The following is a 24,896-nucleotide window of genomic DNA, read 5'->3' as shown; positions in this document are numbered from 1 at the left end:
TATCTGAAATATAAATGTTTTATAACATTATAAAAGTTTTTAATTTCACTTCTGATCAGTTTAATGCATCCTTTATGAATACAAGTATTAATTTATTTAAAAGAAAAACATACTAACACCAAACTTTTGAACAGTAATCTTGACATTATAGAATGGAATGGAATAGAATAGAATAGAATAGAATAGAATAGAATAGAATAGAATAGAATAGAATAGAATAGAATAGAATAGAATAGAATAGAATAGAATAGAATAGAATAGGTATTGCATGGCTTTGGCAGGTGGAAATGCATAGCCAAAACATTATACATAAATTCAAAAGGATGCATGATGTGCATAAAGTAAATTTTTAAAGGTGTAACGTGACGTTAGTTGCATATAAAGACATCCATAAAGAGTGTATGGTTGCTCTGCCCCGACAGGGCTCAGTCTGTGAGCGTCATGTGTTTGTCTCTCAGGTGCAGTGTGTATAGGGCCCACGGCTCTGGTATATACATCACTCCTGGATATTTCCTCCGTAACACCGCGTCCTTCCACAGACAGGCGACCCAGGCGCTCACTAACACGAGTGATATGGAGAAGCTGTAGAGCAGGAAGAGTCCGTTACTGTCGGGCAGAAAACCTTTACGCTTCTGGTGCATGACTGTAGCCATCATGGCAAAAAAAGTGAAGATGAAAGGGATGAAAGTTTGTCCTTCCGTCACAAGATACCTGAGAAGTAAAGAGTGATTCATTTTAGTCCCAAGTCAATCTCTTACTTTAACTTTTTTTTTTTTTTTTTTAAAGGGTTAGTTCACCCAAAAATGAAAATTATTTCATTAATTACTCCCCCTCATGTTGTTGGACACCTGTAAGACCTTCGTTCATCTTCGGGACACAAATGAAGATATTTTAGCTGAGAAAGGCTTCAGAAAGGCCTCCATTGGCATTCAGTCCATTCCCACTGACCCGCTCTCAAGACCCATAAAGGTACTAAACACATCGACACAAAGCCCATCTCACTACAGCGGCTGGACAATCATTTTACGAAGCGACGAGAATAGTTTTTGTGCGCAAAAAAATAAATCTAAATAAAGACTTTATCCGCCGAGTTATTGTCTTCCGTGCAGGTCTCAGACGTGAGCTCAGGTGATAGCGGCTCCTCCTCTTCTGGGTCATGAACGGCGGAGCTGCGTCATATTCTCGCGCATGGGTCGAGTTCACGTCAATAACTTGGTGGATAAAGTCGTTATTTCGAATTTTTTTGCTGACTATTCTCGTCGCTTCGTAAAATGATTGTCCAGCCGCTGTAGTGAGATGGGCTTTGTGTCGATGTGTTTAGTGCATTTATGGGTCTTGTGAGTGGGAATGGACTGAATGCCAATGGAGGCCTTTCTGAAGCCTTTCTCAGCTAAAATATCTTCATTTGTGTTCTGAAGATGAACGAAGGTCTTACGGGTGTCCAACGACATGAGGGGGAGTAATTAATTTAATCTTTTTGGAGGAACGCGGAAGAGAAGACAATGCTGAATAAAGTCGTAGTTTTTGTTATTTTTGGACCCAAATGTATTTTCTCTGCTTCAAGAGACTCTAATTAACCCACTGATGTCTCATATGGACTACTGTGATGATGTTTTTATTCCCTTTCTGGACATGGACAGTGAAGTGGGGATTGACTGCATATGCTATGGGACTAAAATATAAAATATCTTAAACTGTGTGTGAAGATGAACGGAGGTCTTACGGGTGTGGAACGACATTAGGGTGAGGAGTTAATGACATAAATTTAATTTTTTGGTGAACTAACTCTTTAATAACCGCATCCATGAACATGATTTCTGCCCGTGTCCTATTCCCATTCTTTTCCACCGGCTGTGAGGTGAAGACCACATGTCCCAAGAGTCTGAGCTCAAACTTGGCGTCATCAAACTACGCCTTTGTTTTGAATAGGCGACCTCTAGCGAATGGAAAAGTTACGCAACGCAAGTGTTTTTTTGCTAGATTCAGCCCGACGCAGCTATCATTTTCAGGACAAGCTCGACTTTGTTTATATAGCAAATGCACTTGCACCCATCTGTTCACCCATGGGTGTGCTGGTCTGAAAACCAGGTGTGTTCAGGCGCATTGTTGGGACGTTGCTATTTTAAGGAACTGAAAATGACTAACCACTAACCAACAAAAACCTGGTCTGAAGTCAAAAGTGCAGTATTTTTTTGTGTTATTTATAGGGTGTGTTAGGGGGTGCACAACGTGCTTACACTTTGCTTATTACGCACACAGGTATGCTCAGCTGCACACACATTTTTAATTATTAAAAATAAAAGAAATCTTCTCTGGCAAAGCGTCTTTCCCATTACATGTAAATAGTGAATTCACCATGGTGCGAGCGCTACTGGCTTTTAAAGGGAATGGGAGATGAGATTCTGATTGGTTTGCATGTCACACCCAAAACACATCCATGACTCATTAAGAGACTAGGTACAACCCCTTTGGACCATGCACAGACCATTTTTTCTATCGTTAAACTGGCAAAAGTAGTTAGTTTATTTGGCGTTAAGTAGATTCAGACACGCCCTATACACCTGCGCCATGCGCTCAGATCGTTACAACAGGGCCCAAACACACTACCTCAAGTGGCTTATCTAACAGATAAGGGAAGGAAATACTCTGTGTTGCTTATATGGCACACTAAAGTGAACACAAAGTTATTTCCTCGGCACGACACACTATAAGCACCCTTAAAAATAAAGGTGCCAGTAAGAACCAAAAATGGGATTTCACAGTGATGCCACAGAAGAACCATTTTTGGTTTGCCAAAGAACCGTTTTGTGAAAGGTTCTTTAAAGAACCATTTTTTTCTAACCATTTTATTGCCTAAAGAATCTTTTTGCACTACAAAGAAGAACCTTTTGTGCAATGGAAAGGTTCTTTGGATATTAATGGTTCTTCATGGAGCCACACCCGCCAAAGAACCATTTAAGAACCTTTATTTTTAAGAGTGTAGACTCTGTTCTTTCTTTAAGGGCTGGACTTATTGTGATCCAGGATGGAGAGCTGAGTTTTTCTGTGGTGAGTACTGAAATATGGAGCGCTATACATTCAGGCCATCTGGCTCCCGATGAACAGGTAAAACACTCACACACTCGCTAGTGTCACACGGACAAACTGACCAGTAGTAAAGGCCGCTAGGACCCAGCAGAAGCCAAGCAGAGACGGGCATCTTCTTCTCTGATTTCACAATAGTGAAACAGCCAGTGAAATACAGGAACAGGATGAGAAAAAGAGGAACATACCTGTAAATAAGGAGGATAAATGCGTTAAAGTGATTTTTAGACACACTGTAAAACCGAAATTTTGAACTTCAGCATTTATTGTCCTATTTTAAGTTTCATGGCAAAGCATGCTGGGAAATAGAAATCCAGTTAAATTCAGGCTAGTCAATACAAGCTCATGAAACTCAAAACAATAAAACAATTCATATTACTGAACATGTGTCAGTTCAACTCAAAAGAAAAAGAAAGATCTAAATACTCATAAAAGCTCTTTAGTTAAACTAATTTGTTTAATTTGAGGTGGCTTTACTCAAACCAATTCAGTATTTTGCGCACTTGGGTTTCCAGTGCAGACTTCCAGCTAACGGTACTTTCGGGAAAGGTTCTCTCAACGCTCTTAACGTTCGTTCAAAGTTATCTGGTCTCTAATAATGTCCTAAAAATGTCCTGTTTTTCTGAAACACTTTTAAGGTTAAGGTTTAACTTAACAAATTTTGTTAATACAAAAGAAGGAGATTGCCCGAATCAACCGAAAGTCAAAAAATTATGTTATCTGAACCACATTAATTAAGTTAGTTGAATTTAGTTTATACAATAAATCATAAAAATAATTGTTTACAGAGCAAGAAAAAACAATGCTGAAATATTTAGAAATAACATTTCATGGGAACGTCGGTTTTTAGAACACTTTTGTTCACTGGGTTTTATATTTAATAAAGCATTTGGTTACACTTTATTTCACAGTGTCATTGTTACAGTGTAATTATATATTTAAGTACAGAGTAATATTAATTAACTCCATGCACTATTGGGTTATGGAAGGATTAGGGTTTGGTTGCATGTAATTATGCATAATTAACTGTTATTATAACATATGCAGCAGGGACACTGCAAAATAAAAGTGTTACCAAACATTTTGTACAAGAGAATTAATACCAGCACTTATATAATGCAATGATAAACGGCCACATGTCTGCTTTTGATGCAAGGATGTTTCTACTGGATAATGATTTTATAATCAATTAGGTTAATTAGTATGAGTATTTTCCAGCTTACCACATGCAGTGACCCAGACTTTCATCATAATACTGAAGCAACTCGAACGAGTCCATCTGTCGGAGAACAGAGAGAAACTAGATGCAAACCTGAAATAATTGCTGGAGAAAATGTCAATGTTGTTTTACCACAACTAAACTCAGCAACACAATGATTAGATGCTGTTATTGTTAACTACAACTAAAACGATTAAATTACAATAGCTTTTAATCACTAAATATATAACCATTAAATATGCTACAAACACAACTGCCAGAAACTGTTACATACACAGATCAGGCATAATATTATTTTCTAATATTGTGTTGCTGTCAAAACAGCCCTGACCCGTCGATGCATGGACTCAATTAGACCCCTGAAGGTGTGCTGTGGTATCTGGCACCAAGATGTTAGCAGCAGATCCTTTAAGTCCTTTAAATTGCGAGGTGGTGCCTCCGTGGATCGGGCTTCTTTGTTTAGCTCATCCCACAGATGCTCGATTGGATTGAGATCTGGGGAATCTGGAGGCAGAGTCGATGCCTCACACTCGTTGTTGTGCTCCTCAAACCATTCCTGAAGCGTTTGTGCTTTGTGTCAGGAGCATTATCCTGCTGGAAGAGCCACAGCCACCAGAATACCGTTTCCATCAAAGGCTGAACATGGTCTCAGCAATGCTTAGGTAGGTGGAGCGTGTCAAAGTAACATCCACATGGATGGAGGACCCAAGGTTTCCCAGCAGAACATTGGCCAAAGCATCACACTGCCTCCGCCGGCTCACCTTCTTCCCGTAGTGCATCCTGGGGCCATGTGTTCCTCAGGTAAGCCACACACACACACACACCCGGCCATCCATGCGATGTAAAAGAACACGTGATTCCTCAGACCAGGCCACCTTCTTCCATTGCTCCGTGGTCCAGTTCTGATGCTCACGTGCCACTGTTGGTGCTTTCGGCGGGGTCAGGGGTCAGAGGTCACCCTGACTGGTCCATACGCAACAAACTGAGCTGCTCTGTGTATTCTGACAGCTTTCTATCAGAACCAGCATTAACTTCTGGAGCAGTTTGAGCTCCAGTAGCTCGTCTGTTTGATCGGACCACACGGGCCAGCCTTCGCTCCCCACGTGCATCAATGAGCCTTGGCCGCCCATGACCCTGTGGCCGGTTCTCCACTGGTCCTCTTGGAGCACTTTTGATAGATACTGACCACTGCAGACCGGGAACAGCCCACAAGAGCTGCAGTTTTGGAGATGCTCTGACCCAGTCGTCTAGCCGTCACAATCTGGCCCTTGTCAAACTCGCTCAAATCCTTACGCTTGCCCATTTCTCCTGCTTCACACACATCAACTCTAAGGACAAAATGTTCACTTGCTGCCTAATATATCCCACCCACTAACAGGAGCCGTGATGGAGAGATCATCAGTGTTATTCACTTCACCTGTCATAATGTTATGCCTGATTAGTGTATAAAGAGCCTTAAAACTGATTCTGATCAATAGAGTGAGTTCTACCAGGGTTTGTGGTCTGAGGTTCTTCATGATGGGGTTTTCTCTGAGGCTCAGGTGCAGCTGGTATCCGCTGAGCAGAAGCCGGTGTTTGATGGAGTCTCCCACCAGGTGTGCGCTCGCGCCCATCACAAACGCGATGATGCACAGGTATACGGCGGAGCGAGGCAACGTCTTCGGGCTTCGCTCGATGAGCTGGAACAGAGCGTTGCATGAGATATTATATAGCAAAATGCAATGGACTCGACATGACATCAGTTCTAGAGTGAGATTTATTATTGACAAAATTACAACATTTAAAACACAAAAACTGAATTGAAAAATACAAAATGGCAAGATATATTGAATGCAACTTACAATATACAATTTCACTTAACCCTCCATGGGAAGCATTATATTCCAACCATGAAATATGTTTTTCCAAAAACGTTTTTATCACATTAAATATATGTAGTGGTGGTGTGTGTGTGTGTGTGTGTGTGGTTGGCATTCAGTCCATTCCCACTCACAAGACCCATAAAGGCCCTAAACACATCGACACAAAGCCCATCTCACTACAGCGGCTGGACAATCATTTTACCAAGCGACAAGAATAGTTATTGTGCGCACAAAAATCGTGTTATTGACGTGAACTCGACGCATGCGCGAGAATATGACGCAGATCCGCCGTTCATGACCCAGAAGAGGAGCGAGATCGACACGGAAGACAATAACTTGGTGGATAAAGTCGTTATTTCGATTTTTTTTTGTGCACAAAAACTATTCTCGTCGCTTCGTAAAGTGATTGTCCAGCCGCTGTAGTGAGATGGGCTTTGTGTCGATGTGTTTAGTGCCTTTATGGGTCTTGTGAGTGGGAATGGACTGAATGCCAATGGAGGCCTTTCTGAAGCCTTTCTCAGCTTTCAACACTAATATCTTCATTTGTGTCCCGAAGATGAACGAAGGTCTGACATGTGTCCAACGACATGAGGGAGAGTAATTAATGAAATAATTTTCATTTTTGGGTGAACTAACCCTTTAAGGTAACCCTTCTTAAGTGTGACGTTAGCGGGTGCGCTTCATGGTGGCGCTGCTGAATTGGCTTATAGCGATGGCTCAAGAATCGATTATTTACTCTATGCAGGGGATGTTTCACTGCGTTATGCGAAAAAAATGATGTGCTTTATAAAATAAGCATTTTAGAAATAGTTGAACTTTCATTTATCATACAAAACTGCAGCTAAATTTTACATAATTCTGAAATGAGTGTCATAAGCATCATTTAAATTATTGCATTTCCATAGTGTCTTGATTTACTCCACAACCAGGGATGATGAACCAACCAATGCAGCAGCTGCATCACATTATTGTGTACATAACTCATTTATATTATTAGATTGCCTAGTAGTCAATAAAAACACAACACGCAAAACATATAATCAGCTGCTACTATGGCGGAGGAAGAAAACGAAAGAAAGAAAGAAAGAAAGAAAGAAAGAAAGAAAGAAAGAAAGAAAGAAAGCTGATTTCAGGGCTGAGAGGGCTGAGTCTCGACAAAGTTGGTCCAACAAGATGTAAAAGCTGCTGAATTTGCTGTCGTGGTCGGCGAAATGTTTTTCTAATAGCAGCTTCTGACATGATAGCCAGGGGACTTAAGTTTTCACGTATACGAAATAGTGCACATACACTAAACGTCTTTGATTTAGCACAATTCTGTTCGCTGCCTCGCTGCCAAACTTAACTCCTCCACAATCATTCCCTTTAAATAGGCTCCTAAGCTTTCCTGTCTAATGGTTTGCCAGCTGATGTACCTTTAGATAATATCATTAAAATGCTAACAAGCATTAGTGTTTGTTAGGGGTGTCCATGGTTAACCGATTAACCGTTAAAAATTGCGTAACCGAGTGAAACATTTTGCTCGGTTAAGTGGCGTCATTGACGTGCTTTTGATTTAGTTGTAATATAATTTTGCACCCCTAGAGACCGCCAGAGTGCTCCCAGACATTTGTAATATCCACAAGAAGAAGTCATGAGCAGAGCTTTCTAAGCGGGCAAAGGAAGCGTGGGAGCACTTTAAAAATGAGAGTGACGAGGCAAAATGCAAGTATTGCAATGTAGTGCTTACCGCATTTTTCAGGCTATAAGTTGCTCCGGAGTATAAGTCGCATCAGTCAAAAAATGCGTCATGAAGAGAAAAATAACATAAGTCGCACTGTACTATCAGTCGCATTAGGGCAGAAGCAGAGCGGGAGCCGTGCGCGCTGGGCATAACGGAGCAGAAGAAAGAAAGTTTGAAGTGAGAAACTTGTGAATGACTAGAGAAAAGCAGAGGTTACTTTACCTGTAATGAAGAAAACAAAAAAGCTAATCGCGGACTGAAAGCAAGATGGCCAGAGCTGAAGGGACGAGTCCACAGATGCTTGAACTCTCTGCGGGAGAGGCTCAGCCGCGCGAGTCAAACGCTGTGTCTGTGTGAATCGTTATCGGCTGCATATTTTACTACATGCCCTAATCATGCAGGCGCCCTCGCGGCCACTCGCATTGCTCGTGAACTGGAGCATCTCATCCTAATTTAACGAAACTCAGCGTACGCCTCACAGACATGAAATATATCTTAAGAAAGCTTGAAATGTCTTTTAACAATTTAAAACGAAAAGAAATAGGCTACTCTCTGATTATGTAATCCATGATGTGCATTTCTCTCTATAGGCGCGTTCACTACGGAGATGGCGGTCGTCAAATTAATAAACTAAAAATAACCCTGACGCACACTATGGTTAACCGAGTATTAAGCGCTAAGGGCCTCCGTTAACGGTTAATGAAAAACTTGAAAACGTGCAGCCCTAGTGTTTGTAATGACATTTTTTATGACAATTTTAATCCTTGCATAAAAAAAACTAAAACAAAAAACAATTCAACTAGCCTAATTGAACACTGGGTGTATATTACAACTTCGTATAAGGTATAACTTAAGAATGAAATAGTGTTAAGACGTTTTCGGGAAATGCAGGGCATATTAATTACCGTTATGGTGTAATTATTAAAGAGCGCCATTGTTCAGCTTTACCTCAGTAAGTTGGCTGTATTTCTGAGCTCTCGCGAGTGAGTGGAGGCGGGCTCATTTGCATATTCATGAATCCGCGTATAATAAATTGAGCAAAGGTCTTGAGTTACATTCGAGCTATAGAGCGCAAAGAAATACTTTTAACAGGAAATGTCATTTTAAAGATGAATTTTAAGGGATAAAATTACCGATTAATATTGTGTGTTTCAGAATTGTTGTTTGCAATTAAAAAAGTGCGTGCGGAGGCGGGGCTCATTTGCATATTCATACATCCACATATAGCCTACTAGATGATACATAGGTGTCAAGTTACATTCTAGCTATTTTAACACAGGAAAAAAAATGCTTAAATATGTTTTTGGTGATCAAAGATGAGGGATAAAATGAAAGGCGACTTTAAGAAAAGAAAAAATGCATTTCTCCGGGGGAAAAAAGGAGAAGTAAATGCATCAAGACTGAGGAAGAAAACCGTGATCTCCTCAACACTGACCTGAGAACAGTTAATCATATAACCGATTTCTTGATGTCATCAGTCATGTAATCCTTCCACACAACAAGACGGCGGAAATGTCAGCCAGATATTTCCACAGATTGTAAAAAAAGGTCAGTGTTGTTTTTTCCCCCCAACATGTTTGGTGGTAATGCATCATTTCAATGACATGTAGCTTCTCAGGTCATAAATATCACCTACTTCTGAGCTCCTTTTGCTCCGTGAGCTTTAATAAAATGTCTGCGCTTTGTGCAAGCCTCACACTGAGAAATGTGACACTGACGAAGTGTCCGACCACTGCAATAAGGAAGAGACATCCATCTTGGAAGTGCAATAACTCTCAGAGCAGTCTGCAAAGGGGCGGGGCTTACAGACGGGGCGTGGTTAATACAGCCCAATTAGTGAACTGCTCCATTATGATCTCACCTTGAGCATTAGGAAGGGTGTGGTGATGTTGTACAGCATGTGGAAATATTCACCAGCGCTGGGTCTGTTCAAAGCGAACCACTCCACAGGACAAAAGATCTGGAGAAATGCACAGAGAAACCTTCACATCACCACAAGAATAGGCCTATGGTGGAAATGCACTGCAGAAATCACATACTTCGATTTTACTTCGAACTCAACATCTGAGAAGCAAAATAACACAATCATTTACATCTTGATTTCAGGAAAATCAAAGATTTTTGGGAAGTTTTATAGTTTTTTATATAGATTATTTTTTTGACCCCAATGCAAAAAATTTTAAAAGCAAAAACGTATTTATCCGTATCATTTTGCGTTTAAAGTAAATATTAAAACATCTTGTTTCAAGGATGTTTAGATTTTTTTTAAGTTGGCTAAAAAAAGTTGGCAGCATTTTAAAAGAACAATAACACTGCAGTATAAACATGTTAATTGGTTAATAATCTTACAAAATAGTGTGGAAAACTACAGAAGCCACAGTTGAGTAAAAAAATATTATTCTTTAAGTCAATATTTCGAGAACGTTTCTCATTATTTCGAGATGTTAAGTCAATATTTCGAGAACGTTTCTCATTATTTCGAGATGTTAAGTCAATATTTCGAGAACGTTTCTCATTATTTCGAGATGTTAAGTCAATATTTCGAGAACGTTTCTCATTATTTCGAGATGTTAAGTCAATATTTCGAGAACGTTTCTCATTATTTCGAGATGTTAAGTCAATATTTCGAGAACGTTTCTCATTATTTCGAGATGTTAAGTCAATATTTCGAGAACGTTTCTCATTATTTCGAGATGTTAAGTCAATATTTCGAGAACGTTTCTCATTATTTCGAGATGTTAAGTCAATATTTCGAGAACGTTTCTCATTATTTCGAGATGTTAAGTCAATATTTCGAGAACGTTTCTCATTATTTCGAGATGTTAAGTCAATATTTCGAGAACGTTTCTCATTATTTCGAGATGTTAAGTCAATATTTCGAGAACGTTTCTCATTATTTCGAGATGTTAAGTCAATATTTAGAGAAAGTTTCTCATTATTTCGAGATGTTAAGTCATTATTTCGAGAACGTTTCTAATTATTTCGAGATGTTAAGTCAATATTTAGAGAAAGTTTCTCATTATTTCGAGATGTTAAGTCAATATTTTGAGAAAGTTTCTCATTATTTCGAGATGTTAAGTCAATATTTCGAGATGTTAAGTCAATATTTCGAGATGTTAAGTCAATATTTCGAGAACGTTTCTCATTATTTCGAGATGTTAAGTCAATATTTAGAGAAAGTTTCTCATTATTTCGAGATGTTAAGTCAATATTTCGAGAAAGTTTCTCATTATTTCGAGATGTTAAGTCAATATTTAGAGAAAGTTTCTCATTATTTCGAGATGTTAAGTCATTATTTCGAGAACGTTTCTAATTATTTCGAGATGTTAAGTCAATATTTAGAGAAAGTTTCTCATTATTTCGAGATGTTAAGTCAATATTTCGAGAACGTTTCTCATTATTTCGAGATGTTAAGTCAATATTTCGAGAACGTTTCTCATTATTTCGAGATGTTAAGTCAATATTTAGAGAACGTTTCTCATTATTTCGAGATGTTAAGTCAATATTTAGAGAACGTTTCTCATTATTTCGAGATGTTAAGTCAATATTTAGAGAAAGTTTCTCATTATTTCGAGATGTTAAGTCAATATTTAGAGAAAGTTTCTCATTATTTCGAGATGTTAAGTCAATATTTAGAGAACGTTTCTCATTATTTCGAGATGTTAAGTCAATATTTAGAGAACGTTTCTCATTATTTCGAGATGTTAAGTCAATATTTAGAGAACGTTTCTCATTATTTCGAGATGTTAAGTCAATATTTAGAGAAAGTTTCTCATTATTTTGAAATGCTAAGTCAATATTTCGAGAACGTTTCTCATTATTTCGAGATGTTAAGTCAATATTTAGAGAACGTTTCTCATTATTTCGAGATGTTAAGTCAATATTTAGAGAACGTTTCTCATTATTTCGAGATGTTAAGTCAATATTTAGAGAAAGTTTCTCATTATTTCGAGATGTTAAGTCATTATTTCGAGAACGTTTCTAATTATTTCGAGATGTTAAGTCAATATTTAGAGAAAGTTTCTCATTATTTCGAGATGTTAAGTCAATATTTCGAGAACGTTTCTCATTATTTCGAGATGTTAAGTCAATATTTCGAGAACGTTTCTCATTATTTCGAGATGTTAAGTCAATATTTCGAGAACGTTTCTCATTATTTCGAGATGTTAAGTCAATATTTAGAGAACGTTTCTCATTATTTCGAGATGTTAAGTCAATATTTAGAGAAAGTTTCTCATTATTTCGAGATGTTAAGTCAATATTTAGAGAAAGTTTCTCATTATTTCGAGATGTTAAGTCAACATTTAGAGAACGTTTCTCATTATTTCGAGATGTTAAGTCAATATTTCGAGAACGTTTCTCATTATTTCGAGATGTTAAGTCAATATTTAGAGAAAGTTTCTCATTATTTCGAGATGTTAAGTCAATATTTAGAGAAAGTTTCTCATTATTTTGAAATGCTAAGTCAATATTTCGATGTTAAGTCATTATTTCGAGAAAGTTTCTCATTATTTCGAGATGTTAAGTCATTATTTTGAGAAAGTTTCTCAATATTTCGAGATGTTAAGTCAACATTTTGAGAAAGTTTCTCATTATTTGGAGATGTCAAGTCATTATTTCGAGAAAGTTTCTCAATATTTCGAGATGTTAAGTCAATATTTCGAGAAAGTTTCAATATTTCGAAATGCTAAGTCATTATTTCGAGAAAGTTTCTCAATATTTCGAGATGTTAAGTCAATATTTCGAGAAAGTTTCAATATTTCGAAATGCTAAGTCATTATTTCGAGAAAGTTTCTCAATATTTCGAGATGTTAAGTCAATATTTCGAGAAAGTTTCTCATTATTTCGAGATGTTAAGTCAATATTTAGAGAAAGTTTCTCATTATTTCAAAATGTTAAGTCAATATTTCGAGAACATTTCTAATTATTTCGAGATGTTAAGTCAATATTTAGAGAAAGTTTCTCATTATTTCGAGATGTTAAGTCAATATTTAGAGAAAGTTTCTCATTATTTCGAGATGTTAAGTCAATACAGTATTTCGATGTTAAGTCAATATTTAGAGAAAGTTTCTCATTATTTCGAGATAGTTTTTCATTATTTCGAGATGTTAAGTGAATATTTCGAGAAAGTTTCAATATTTCGAAATGCTAAGTCATTATTTCGAGAAAGTTTCTCATTATTTTGAGATGTTAAGTCAATATTTAGAGAACGTTTCTCATTATTTCGAGATGTTAAGTCAATATTTCGATGTTAAGTCATTATTTCGAGAAAGTTTCTCATTATTTCGAGATGTTAAGTCATTATTTCGAGAAAGTTTCTCAATATTTCGAGAAAGTTTCAATATTTCAAAATGCTACGTCATTATTTTGAGAAAGTTTCTCAATATTTCAAAATGTTAAGTCAATATTTCGAGAAAGTTTCTAATTATTTCGAGATGTTAAGTCAATATTTAGAGAAAGTTTCTCATTATTTCGAGATGTTAAGTCAATACAGTATTTCGATGTTAAGTCAAGATTTAGAGAAAGTTTCTCATTATTTCGAGATGTTAAGTCAATACAGTATTTCGATGTTAAGTCAATATTTAGAGAAAGTTTCTCATTATTTCGAGATGTTAAGTCATTATTTCGAGAAAGTTTTTCATTATTTCGAGATGTTAAGTGAATATTTCGAGAAAGTTTCAATATTTCAAAATGTTAAGTCAATATTTCGAGAACGTTTCTAATTATTTCGAGATGTTAAGTCAATATTTAGAGAAAGTTTCTCATTATTTCGAGATGTTAAGTCATTATTTCGAGAACGTTTCTAATTATTTCGAGATGTTAAGTCAATATTTAGAGAAAGTTTCTCATTATTTCGAGATGTTAAGTCAATATTTCGAAAACGTTTCTCATTATTTTGAGATGTTAAGTCAATATTTCGAGAACGTTTCTCATTATTTCGAGATGTTAAGTCAATATTTCGAGAACGTTTCTCATTATTTCGAGATGTTAAGTCAATATTTCGAGAACGTTTCTCATTATTTCGAGATGTTAAGTCAATATTTCGAAAACGTTTCTCATTATTTCGAGATGTTAAGTCAATATTTCGAGAACGTTTCTCATTATTTCGAGATGTTAAGTCAATATTTCGAAAACGTTTCTCATTATTTCGAGATGTTAAGTCAATATTTCGAGAACGTTTCTCATTATTTCGAGATGTTAAGTCAATATTTAGAGAAAGTTTCTCATTATTTCGAGATGTTAAGTCAATATTTAGAGAACGTTTCTCATTATTTCGAGATGTTAAGTCAATATTTCGAGATGTTATGTCAATATTTCGAGATGTTAAGTCAATATTTAGAGAAAGTTTCTCATTATTTCGAGATGTTAAGTCAATATTTAGAGAACGTTTCTCATTATTTCGAGATGTTAAGTCAACATTTCGATGTTAAGTCATTATTTCGAGAAAGTTTCTCATTATTTCGAGATGTTAAGTCATTATTTTGAGAAAGTTTCTCAATATTTCGAGATGTTAAGTCAACATTTTGAGAAAGTTTCTCATTATTTGGAGATGTCAAGTCATTATTTCGAGAAAGTTTCTCAATATTTCGAGATGTTAAGTCAATATTTCGAGAAAGTTTCAATATTTCGAAATGCTAAGTCATTATTTCGAGAAAGTTTCTCAATATTTCGAGATGTTAAGTCAATATTTCGAGAAAGTTTCAATATTTCAAAATGCTACGTCATTATTTTGAGAAAGTTTCTCAATATTTCAAAATGTTAAGTCAATATTTCGAGAACATTTCTAATTATTTCGAGATGTTAAGTCAATATTTAGAGAAAGTTTCTCATCATTTCGAGATGTTAAGTCAACATTTTGAGAAAGTTTCTCATTATTTGGAGATGTCAAGTCATTATTTCGAGAAAGTTTCTCAATATTTCGAGATGTTAAGTCAATATTTCGAGAAAGTTTCAATATTTCGAAATGCTAAGTCATTATTTCGAGAAAGTTTCTCAATATTTCGAGATGTTAAGTCAATATTTCGAGAAAGTTTCAATATTTCAAAATGCTACGTCATTATTTTGAGAAAGTTTCTCAATATTTCAAAATGTTAAGTCAATATTTCGAGAACATTTCTAATTATTTCGAGATGTTAAGTCAATATTTAGAGAAAGTTTCTCATTATTTCGAGATGTTAAGTCAATACAGTATTTCGATGTTAAGTCAATATTTCGAGAAAGTTTCTCAATATTTCGAGATGTTAAGTCAATATTTCGAGAAAGTTTCAATATTTCAAAATGCTACGTCATTATTTTGAGAAAGTTTCTCAATATTTCAAAATGTTAAGTCAATATTTCGAGAACATTTCTAATTATTTCGAGATGTTAAGTCAATATTTAGAGAAAGTTTCTCATTATTTCGAGATGTTAAGTCAATACAGTATTTCGATGTTAAGTCAATATTTCGAGAAAGTTTTTCATTATTTCGAGATGTTAAGTGAATATTTCGAGAAAGTTTCAATATTTCGAAATGCTAAGTCATTATTTCGAGAAAGTTTCTCATTATTTTGAGATGTTAAGTCAATATTTAGAGAACGTTTCTCATTATTTCGAGATGTTAAGTCAATATTTCGATGTTAAGTCATTATTTCGAGAAAGTTTCTCATTATTTCGAGATGTTAAGTCATTATTTCGAGAAAGTTTCTCAATATTTCGAGATGTTAAGTCAATATTTCGAGAAAGTTTCAATATTTCAAAATGCTACGTCATTATTTTGAGAAAGTTTCTCAATATTTCAAAATGTTAAGTCAATATTTCGAGAAAGTTTCTAATTATTTCGAGATGTTAAGTCAATATTTAGAGAAAGTTTCTCATTATTTCGAGATGTTAAGTCAATACAGTATTTCGATGTTAAGTCAAGATTTAGAGAAAGTTTCTCATTATTTCGAGATGTTAAGTCAATACAGTATTTCGATGTTAAGTCAATATTTAGAGAAAGTTTCTCATTATTTCGAGATGTTAAGTCATTATTTCGAGAAAGTTTTTCATTATTTCGAGATGTTAAGTGAATATTTCGAGAAAGTTTCAATATTTCAAAATGTTAAGTCAATATTTCGAGAACGTTTCTAATTATTTCGAGATGTTAAGTCAATATTTAGAGAAAGTTTCTCATTATTTCGAGATGTTAAGTCAATATTTCGAGATGTTATGTCAATATTTCGAAATGCTAAGTCATTATTTCGAGAAAGTTTCTCATTATTTCGAGATGTTAAGTCATTATTTAGAGAACGTTTCTCATTATTTCGAGATGTTAAGTCAATACAGTATTTCGATGTTAAGTCAAGATTTAGAGAAAGTTTCTCATTATTTCGAGATGTTAAGTCATTATTTTGAGAAAGTTTCTCAATATTTCGATGTTTAGTCAATATTTCGAGAAATATTTTTACTCAATTGGAAACAGGCTTCCATAGAAAACAGCATATATTACATTTAACAAACAATAAAACAGGAGGATAACGTGTTTTAGAAGCCTTATAGCTGAAATAAAACATTGCACCAGAGAATTAATACACAGAATTAAATAAATATCTACATTTATTTAAAAATTGAGAAGCGTTATTCAAATTCTAAATATATAGGCTATAAATTATGGGTGTATTGGATTAATTGAAATATTTTTGCAACAAATGTTTACAGTGTGAAATCTTTTCAATTATTTTAGTTAAGTTTTAGTAGATGAAATAAAATGCATGTATTTGAAATATTTTATCTGATTTCAGTTTAGATTTTTTTTATTTGGATTTTTTATGTTTTAAGTTATCTATAATATTATTGTTATTATCTTTAAATGTAAAAATACTGCAGAAACACTGGTTATCCTTCAATTCCCCTTACAAAATATTGTGGACAAAATAGTGTATATTATAGTTAACAAGACAATGCATGCACTTGTGCAATAAAATACTGTAAAAATGTATTTTCCTTGTAAATAAAAAGTAAATAATCTTTATAATTGACAGTGAAAATCTAAATTCTGTTTAACTGTCCACTTTTCACTGAAATAATGCTTTATAAAAAATATGAAAAATTCATATTTATGTGTTTTCTGTTTTTTTTTTTGAGACTTTGCACTTGTTAAAAAAAACAAACAAACAATAAAAGCACCTGCTCTGCTAATATATAAATGCTTTGGCATAACATGAAATTTTGACTACTTATGAATTTCGTGCCTGATATGTTAAATGTAAAACCTTGATGCTTTATTTTTGTGCACTGGAAAAAAAATGCTTTTCTTACTTAGTATTTTTGTCTTGTTTCTAGTCCAAACATCTAAAAAATCTTAAAACAAGAAGTATTTACTAGACAAGCAAAAGTAATTGTCTTGTTTTGGGGAAAAATAACTCAAAATGAAGAGAGTTTTTGCTTAAAATAATAAAATAATCTATCAATGGGGTAAGAAAAATTATCTTAAAACAACATTGTTTTACTTATTTTACTATATAACCCTTACTGGCAGATTATTTAACTTATTTTAACCAAAAACTCTCTTAAATTTGAGTTATTTTTCCCCAAAACAAGACTATAATTTTTACTTCTCAAGTAAATGTTTCTTAATGTAAGAATTTTTAGATATTTAGACCAAAAACAAGACAAAAATACTAAGTAAGAAAAGCTTTTTTTGCAGAGTGTTGTTTTGTTACCATGACTACAGGTCTCCCGAAATCCAGCAGCCAGTTCTGGATGGTGAAACAGCACCAGAGGTCCGTGTGAAACCGGGCCGTCCTCAGACAGGCGTCCGTCTCCCTCGAGCCGTGTCTGAGGCTTGAGAAGACACATATAAAATGATAATGAGAAATATGTCTATGGTCATTAAAGTCCGCTGGATGGCGATGCTTTTAGGATTGTGTGTCTGATAAAGGATGTCAGGACCTGCTGTGTGTTTCCCAGAGCATCTGGCCCTTATGTTTCATTAATTCATGTCCATCTGGCTAACTCTGGTTATGTCACTTTAAATTTTTCGTTGTGTTGTTTGACTTTCATGCTGACTTTGCACCACGGACCAGAAGTCGAGCACAAATCAGTTTTATTGCAGGATGCAAATGCCACTTCAGAAGAGATTGAGTAATGACAAAACTAATACTAAAGATCGCATTCGAAGTGTGCAATGCAATAATATAAACTAGATTTGTAAGTTTCAGTTAGCATCAGGGCATGTTCAAGTCACTAAATCCTGACCTAAACATCAATTAAAAGTGTTAGGATGAAGGTTAGGGATGCAGACTCGTCGTCCTTTTCCAGAGCAAGAAGAGGATGGAGGATGGACCGCCGTGGGAAACGCATTTTAATCTCATTTAATTCGTTTCGCTCAAATCCCAAGCCAATATCTCCGGCTGTCGGGGCTTTGGGAGGCATCGAAGAGCTTTTGGGTGCTGAGTGATTTTAAAAGGTGGATTCAACACAATCCAAATGTTTTTTTAATAGTAAATATTAAATCATTAGAAATCAAAATTACTGCATGATGCTGTTCACTTTATTCAAGTAACTAATCTTGATTTAACACCATTATATCAGGTTCCTGGTTCAAGTGTAACTGCTTCATGTTATATTGACTTAAAACCGTTACTCTTTGACATAACTTGTTTTTATTTTCAAATAACTTGTTTCAATCAAGTAACCCTATCAATCTGGACATTCACTTCCCATCATGCTTTGCAAAGGGGCTGAATTTGGAGAGTAAATGTTTAAGTGCTGTTTTATGCGTTTTTAACAAGATGAGAAAATAGAGAGACTTTTTAATGTTTAATGTTGATATTTAAAAGTTTGTGTTGTTAGTGTTTTTGGAGGTTATCATTGTGGTGAAGTGTAGAGCGTGTGCTCAGGGTCAGGACCTGCTATATAACTATTAAAGTTTAACAACTACTTTGAGCATGCCATTGATGTAACAAAACCATCTTCTGCCCAAGACTGTGCAAGGTTTTCTTGTTACATAACATTTGTAAATTTGTAATTACACTGGATTACTTGTTATGGTTTTTGTTTGATATTCATTTTAGAATAATTGAACTTAATAGTTTTGTACAAAATTAAGAATGACTACGTTTACATGGACAGCAGTAATCTAATTATTGACCTTATTCTAAATAAGACAATATTCTGATTAAGGTGTTTACATGAGTTGCTTTTAGAGTACTCCGTTCATGTTCCCGTTTTACATGTGATAGAACATAGATCGATTATGGCACGTCATTACGTCCCCATGCCACGCTATGTTCTCCAACATCCAATTCGCCTTATTCACCTGGCGGCCATTTTGAAAACTCTAACGCCGTTGAGGGGTACACAAACCCGGAAGCTGGACTCCGATACGGTACTAATCAGTAGCAGCATTCTGTGTCACTGCACTTCGTCACTCAGGAAAAAATCCAACAGAGGACAAACCTTTCACCGTTAAGGGATTACATGGAGAGTGGATTAAAAAAATATCAGAAGGGATCCTGGTCGTAATTTCTGCATTTTACTACAGACGAAGTTCGAAAGACTCGAGCACTAGCAAGACTGGGACATGTCAAGTCAGCTTTATTTAGCGCTTTTACAATACCGATTGATCCAAAGCAGCTTCACGGTGTAAACAGGACAATACTGCAACAAAATTAGATTCGTCTGTAGTCATTCTGGAGAAAACGGTGATGTTATCAACTTATTTTAATTTATCATACAGTGTCAGATCAAATGTGGGCAGATCAGTATTATAGTTGATACAGTTAATTTACATGTGGGAGATATGTGTATGTATAAGCTACTGGATCTTCATATATGTAAAATAAAATGTCCATTTATCTAAAGAATAAAGTACAATTGTATGACACATGGATGATGTCTTTCATAACTTTACAACTGGTCAGAACATCAGAAAGAAATAAGTCATTCAAAAACATTGATAGGCTCACTGGTCTAGGTTTGTAAATGGTAACTATGTACATTTATTGGTATGGAGGAATACAAATGGCCTGCTTGTATATTGTAAGTATGGAAAAACGTACCAAAAAAGGGCAAAACATTAGAAATTACATTAGGAGCAAAATTAAAAAACATTAACAAATGAAAACTATATACATAAACATATTATCAGTGATGCATTACATGATTTTGTTACACACAGCAGGCAGAAAGTGAGTGACACAGAATGCTGCTACTGATTAGTACTGTATCGGAGTCCAGCTTCCGGGTTTGTGTACCCCACAACGGCGTTAGAGTTTTCAAAATGGCCGCCAGGTGAATAAGGCGAATCATAGCATGACCAAGCGGGTAATCTAGCGCTCGGAAAGCATTGCACCACTATAGGGGCTGCCATTGCTAACCAAGCCATCACCTGCTGTTAGCATCCCATTGACTCCCATTCATTTTTGAGTCACTTTGACAGTGAATAACTTTACATCTGAGGCGTTTAAAGACTCCATTTGTCCATTGTTTATTTCTAAAGAAACACGACAATGTATAAAAGGCTCCATTACCTTGTATCTTACACTATCGCCCCGTAGAAGCTGTTTTTGTAAAAATAGGCTAACGATTGCGTCATAACCAACGCGACTCTGTCGCACAGTTGAGAAATTACCTGAGGAGACGCTCGCAGGCAATCTTTTACTGTCTATCAGGGCTGGACTGGTAATCTGGCATACCGGGCATTTGCCCGGTGGGCCGACGCACTTTGGGGCCGGTGTATTGTTTAAAAAAAAAAATTAAAAAAAAAAGTTTTTTTTTTTTTTTTGTACCACTGACAGCATGCAGCGACAGCGGCCCATTGGTTTGTCTTCTGAATTGACAAGCCGAAGCAAGAGAGACCTCCCCTCCATATTAGGCGCTTTTTTCTATTTATTTATGTATTATTTGAGCGCATGGAAGTGCAAGAGGCGAATATCCGCACAGCGCAGCCGCTGACGAACGTACGCTGCGTTTAAATGCTGCTCTATGAACGGAACTTTGAATTATTTTGTTTTATACAATCGTATGATATGGAAACATTGCAGTTCTGTGGTGAATCAGCTGAAAAGATCCCGCGAGCATGTAGCCTTTTCATAACGAGGTAAAGTGGAAAACGGCAATACACAAACGTTTCACTTTACCACAACCACAACTTAGGCTACTCTGCAGCTACTAACAGCGAAGAAATATGTTTTGGAAGAAACATTTATAAAAAATGTTGCTATATTACATAAATTCATATTGCAGAATTTAAATCACTTTTAATAGAGGCTGTTTTCGTATTTTGTACAGGTGTTTTTACATTTTTTTTACTTACAAATATAATAGTTTATTATATATGTTTTATATAGTTTGGGAAACCTTATAGCCATAGACTGTAAAAACATTACTCATTATATGTTTTTTACCCTGTGACTACCATGATCTTACATTTAAATGAAACTGGCCTACAGTTTAACTATACTCTATAAAACAGCTTTAAGTCTGGATCCCATGAATTAAGGACAAAGCTTTTTTTTCCTCTTTAAAAGTTTTATTAACTTTTTTTAATAGATTTAATTAAATGTAATATCCTCATGAAAGATAGATATCAGTGTCTTACTTAAATGATGTGTTAACTCTTGAAAAATATGATTGTTCAACCCAAAAATGTGATCGTTTACTCACCCTAATGTCATTCCAAACCTAAATACATTTATTTCTGTGAAGCATAAAATAATATAATTTGAGTCTGTTTTTTTGTTCATACAATATTCAAATGGTAGCCTAACCAAAATGGCTTGGTTGCCAACATTCTTCAAAACATCTTATTTTGTGTTTCACAGAATTCATACAGGTTTGAAATGACACGAGAGTGAGTAAATGAGGACAGCATTTAAAAGAAGTAAATTTACTTTACTGCATCCTAGCTCAAAATCATCAGTGCTTTACTGCCAAGGGCATTTCTGTGTGACATAAAAAGCAATATTACGTTTATCTGCATTTGCAGCAAATTCGATAATATCTATCATTATTTGTCCTTGTCCTAGTTTTATTTATATACGCCAATTTAAGGCCCCAACCCCAGCAAAAACATTCCTGGCGAACTAATGGGCCGGATGTGCCGGGTATGCCAGAGCCGAATTTTAGCCCCAGTCCAGCCCTGCTGTCTATGAGGCAGTCGGGGGGACGTGGAGACATAAAGTCTGATAAAGTCAAGGGGGAAGAATGGGGAGAAGCCGATAGTGAGCCAAAAGCAACGGGAGAAAACATTTAAACAACGTGATTCAGATTTCACTTTCCACATCTACTAGAAGACCTCCAGCTGTCAGACAGGAGGCTCACGTCACATCTACGTCCTCAAGCTCAGTCTGAGCCTGTGTCCCTAGGTTGACTTCATTATTTCGCCGTTGACGTCAATGGGATCGCTCAGTCCATTTCTTTTACTGTCTATGATCATAGCGTGACTTTGGCAGGTCTGTTAATTTTATGGGCTCAGGAAACCCGCTAACTTCACCTGCGGGTGTCGCTGTTGGACAGTGTTACTTTACATTAAGAAGTATAAATAACATGTTTTTTTTTATAATGTTTTATATACATTTACATTGATTTATTTTTGTAATATTATTTCTGTTTTTTTTTTTGAGACACTTTCCTCCTTATTGACAGCCTACATTTAGAATAATATCTTTGATTAATGATAAAGAAGGTTTAAAAATCGTGACTGTTTGGATTGTTTTTCCTGCCGTCGAGCCACAGGCGTTCACTGAATGACCCGTCTGGTTCGCGATTACAGATACAAACTTATTGTATTTTACTTTTACAATGAGCATAATAATTACAACAAAAATAAATAATTATTTTTCTCTCAAAAAAAATATAGAGAGAGGACACAGTGTTCAGAATGAACAGTCAAGTAAAACACACACCGCCCATAGCAACGCGTTATGGCAACGACATTTCAGACTGACAGATCCGTAAAAGATAAACGGGACTTTTCCGCCATTTGTTACTGGTTTGTAGACGTTGTTATGTTAATTATAATTCCAATTCTGTTTTATTGGCCACAATCTTATCGATGATTGTTGAGAGGGGCACTTTTGATTAATTTTCAAAAAGGGCAGAGGCTCGAAACCACAAAGCCTCCCCTCTGCACTTCCCTGGTGTGAGTAACGTTATGTGTCCTGTCACAAAATCTCCGACACGACATTAGATGTGTACAATACATGTCTGTAATGCTCTCCGATAATGCGACTAAAATAGGCATACTCCACATGTCTTAATCCGATTTATGTTTAGTTAGATTATGACTTTAATCAGATTAAGGTAATTAGAAATCGCTGTCTGTATGGTAGCCTCTTAATCAGAGTATTGTCTTAATCAGATTAATATCGGAGTATTGTTGTCCATCTAAACGTAGTCAATGTTAACCTGATTCAACTAAATGGCATTGAAATAACCTTATGTAAAAAACTTAAGTTTACTGAAATAAACAATGCTAATTTAATTCAACATAACCCAGTTAGGCTACATGGAACCAGTTGACATAAAAAAGTTCAATAAATCCAACGTATCATTTTTTTTGAGTGCAGAATTGTCAACAAACGCCACATACTCAATTCATCATTAACCCAATGTGTCAGAAATAAAACATTGTATAAAAAAAGGCAAAATAAAAGTTTCAGACCTGGTGAGGAAGGGAGCGTGCATCACACAGTTCTGCCTCCTGCGCATGATGGCCGGCATTCACATGAAGATGCCTGGCTTTTCACTCTCACTGGAGTCAGATAAGCTCTTTGGATGACCTTTGACCTCATCGGGCAGATGTGAAACATAGGAAGAAAGCAGTCCTTCTAGTTGAGCCCTGATCTCTCATCGCAGGCGTAGCTCCCACTAAGCTGACAACGGGCTTCTATTTTATAAGGTAAAAATAAAACACCAATAAATAAAATAAAAACATCTAGAAAATGAATAAATCGAGGTTGTCTGTTCAAAGAAAATCCCGTAAAGATTAGGTTTGGTGAGCGCTTCAGTGCCTTTATAGTTGGTGCAGTTGAGATAAACCTTTAATCCAAACCCCTTCCCTTGTGAAACACATGAAATGCTTTAGGATTTGATATTTCTGTTGAATATACAGCATCATGTGTCCCTAGAAAAGCATTTTAATAATAACTTCCAAAAATTTTTTATAAATGAAACATGAATTCTACATAACATGGATTTTTTTAGTCTACAGTAATTTTATATATACACAATAAAACACAATTAGTTTATGAAAAATAATATGACTAATAAAATACTCTGAATTGTTATGTGTGTTTTATTGTGTAGATATAAAACTACTGTACTGACTAAAACAATCCATGTTATGTAGGATTCATGTTCATAAACACTATATATATGCTCCCATCCAGACATCGTCTCTTTCAGGGAAGACCTTGACAGAACATGACAGTGCCAGACCACACACTGCATCAGTTACGACATCATGGCTGCGGAGAAGAAGGATCCGGCACTGAAATGGCCAACAGCAGTCCAGATCTTTCACCAGTAGAAAACATTTGGAGCATCATAAAGAGGAAGATGCGATAAAGAAGACCTAAGACAGCTGAGCAACTAGAAGCCTGTATTAGACAAGAATGGGACAACATTCCTATTCCTAAACTTGAGCAACTCATATATATATATATATTATATATATATATATATATATATATATATATATATATATATATATATATATATATATATATATATATATATATATATATATATATATATATATATATATATATATATATATATATATATATATATATATATATATATATATATATATATATATATATATATATATATATATATATATATATATATATATATATATATATATATATATATATATATATATATATATATATATATATATATATATATATATATATATATATATATATATATATATATATATATATATATATATATATATATATATATATATATATATATATATATATATATATATATATAGAGAGAGAGAGAGAGAGAGAGAGAGAGAGAGAGAGAGAGAGAG

General features: G+C 35.1%; 1 protein-coding gene across 2 annotated transcripts; it reads right to left on the bottom strand.

Moving 5' to 3' along the window:
- Nucleotides 1-247: 247 nt before the first annotated feature.
- Nucleotides 248-23,761, bottom strand: cln6b (CLN6 transmembrane ER protein b). 2 transcript variants are annotated; one of them, XM_067436705.1, is made up of 7 exons: nucleotides 23,511-23,761; nucleotides 17,566-17,686; nucleotides 9,747-9,845; nucleotides 5,794-5,982; nucleotides 4,308-4,363; nucleotides 3,150-3,272; nucleotides 248-711 (listed from the first exon to the last, which is right to left on the bottom strand). In XM_067436705.1, exons 1-7 carry the CDS (start codon nucleotides 23,567-23,569, stop codon nucleotides 426-428), a joined length of 933 nt encoding a protein of 310 aa, XP_067292806.1. In that variant the 5' UTR covers nucleotides 23,570-23,761; the 3' UTR covers nucleotides 248-425. The 2 variants fall into 2 exon arrangements, with proteins under 2 accessions (XP_067292806.1, XP_067292807.1); XM_067436706.1 differs by lacking the exon at nucleotides 23,511-23,761 and adding an exon at nucleotides 20,478-20,566.
- Nucleotides 23,762-24,896: the final 1,135 nt, after the last annotated feature.

This window comes from Pseudorasbora parva, chromosome 25 (genome assembly GCF_024679245.1).
Source record: "Pseudorasbora parva isolate DD20220531a chromosome 25, ASM2467924v1, whole genome shotgun sequence".
Lineage (NCBI taxonomy): Eukaryota > Metazoa > Chordata > Actinopteri > Cypriniformes > Gobionidae > Pseudorasbora > Pseudorasbora parva.
This window is presented reverse-complemented; position numbering and strand designations above follow the sequence as displayed.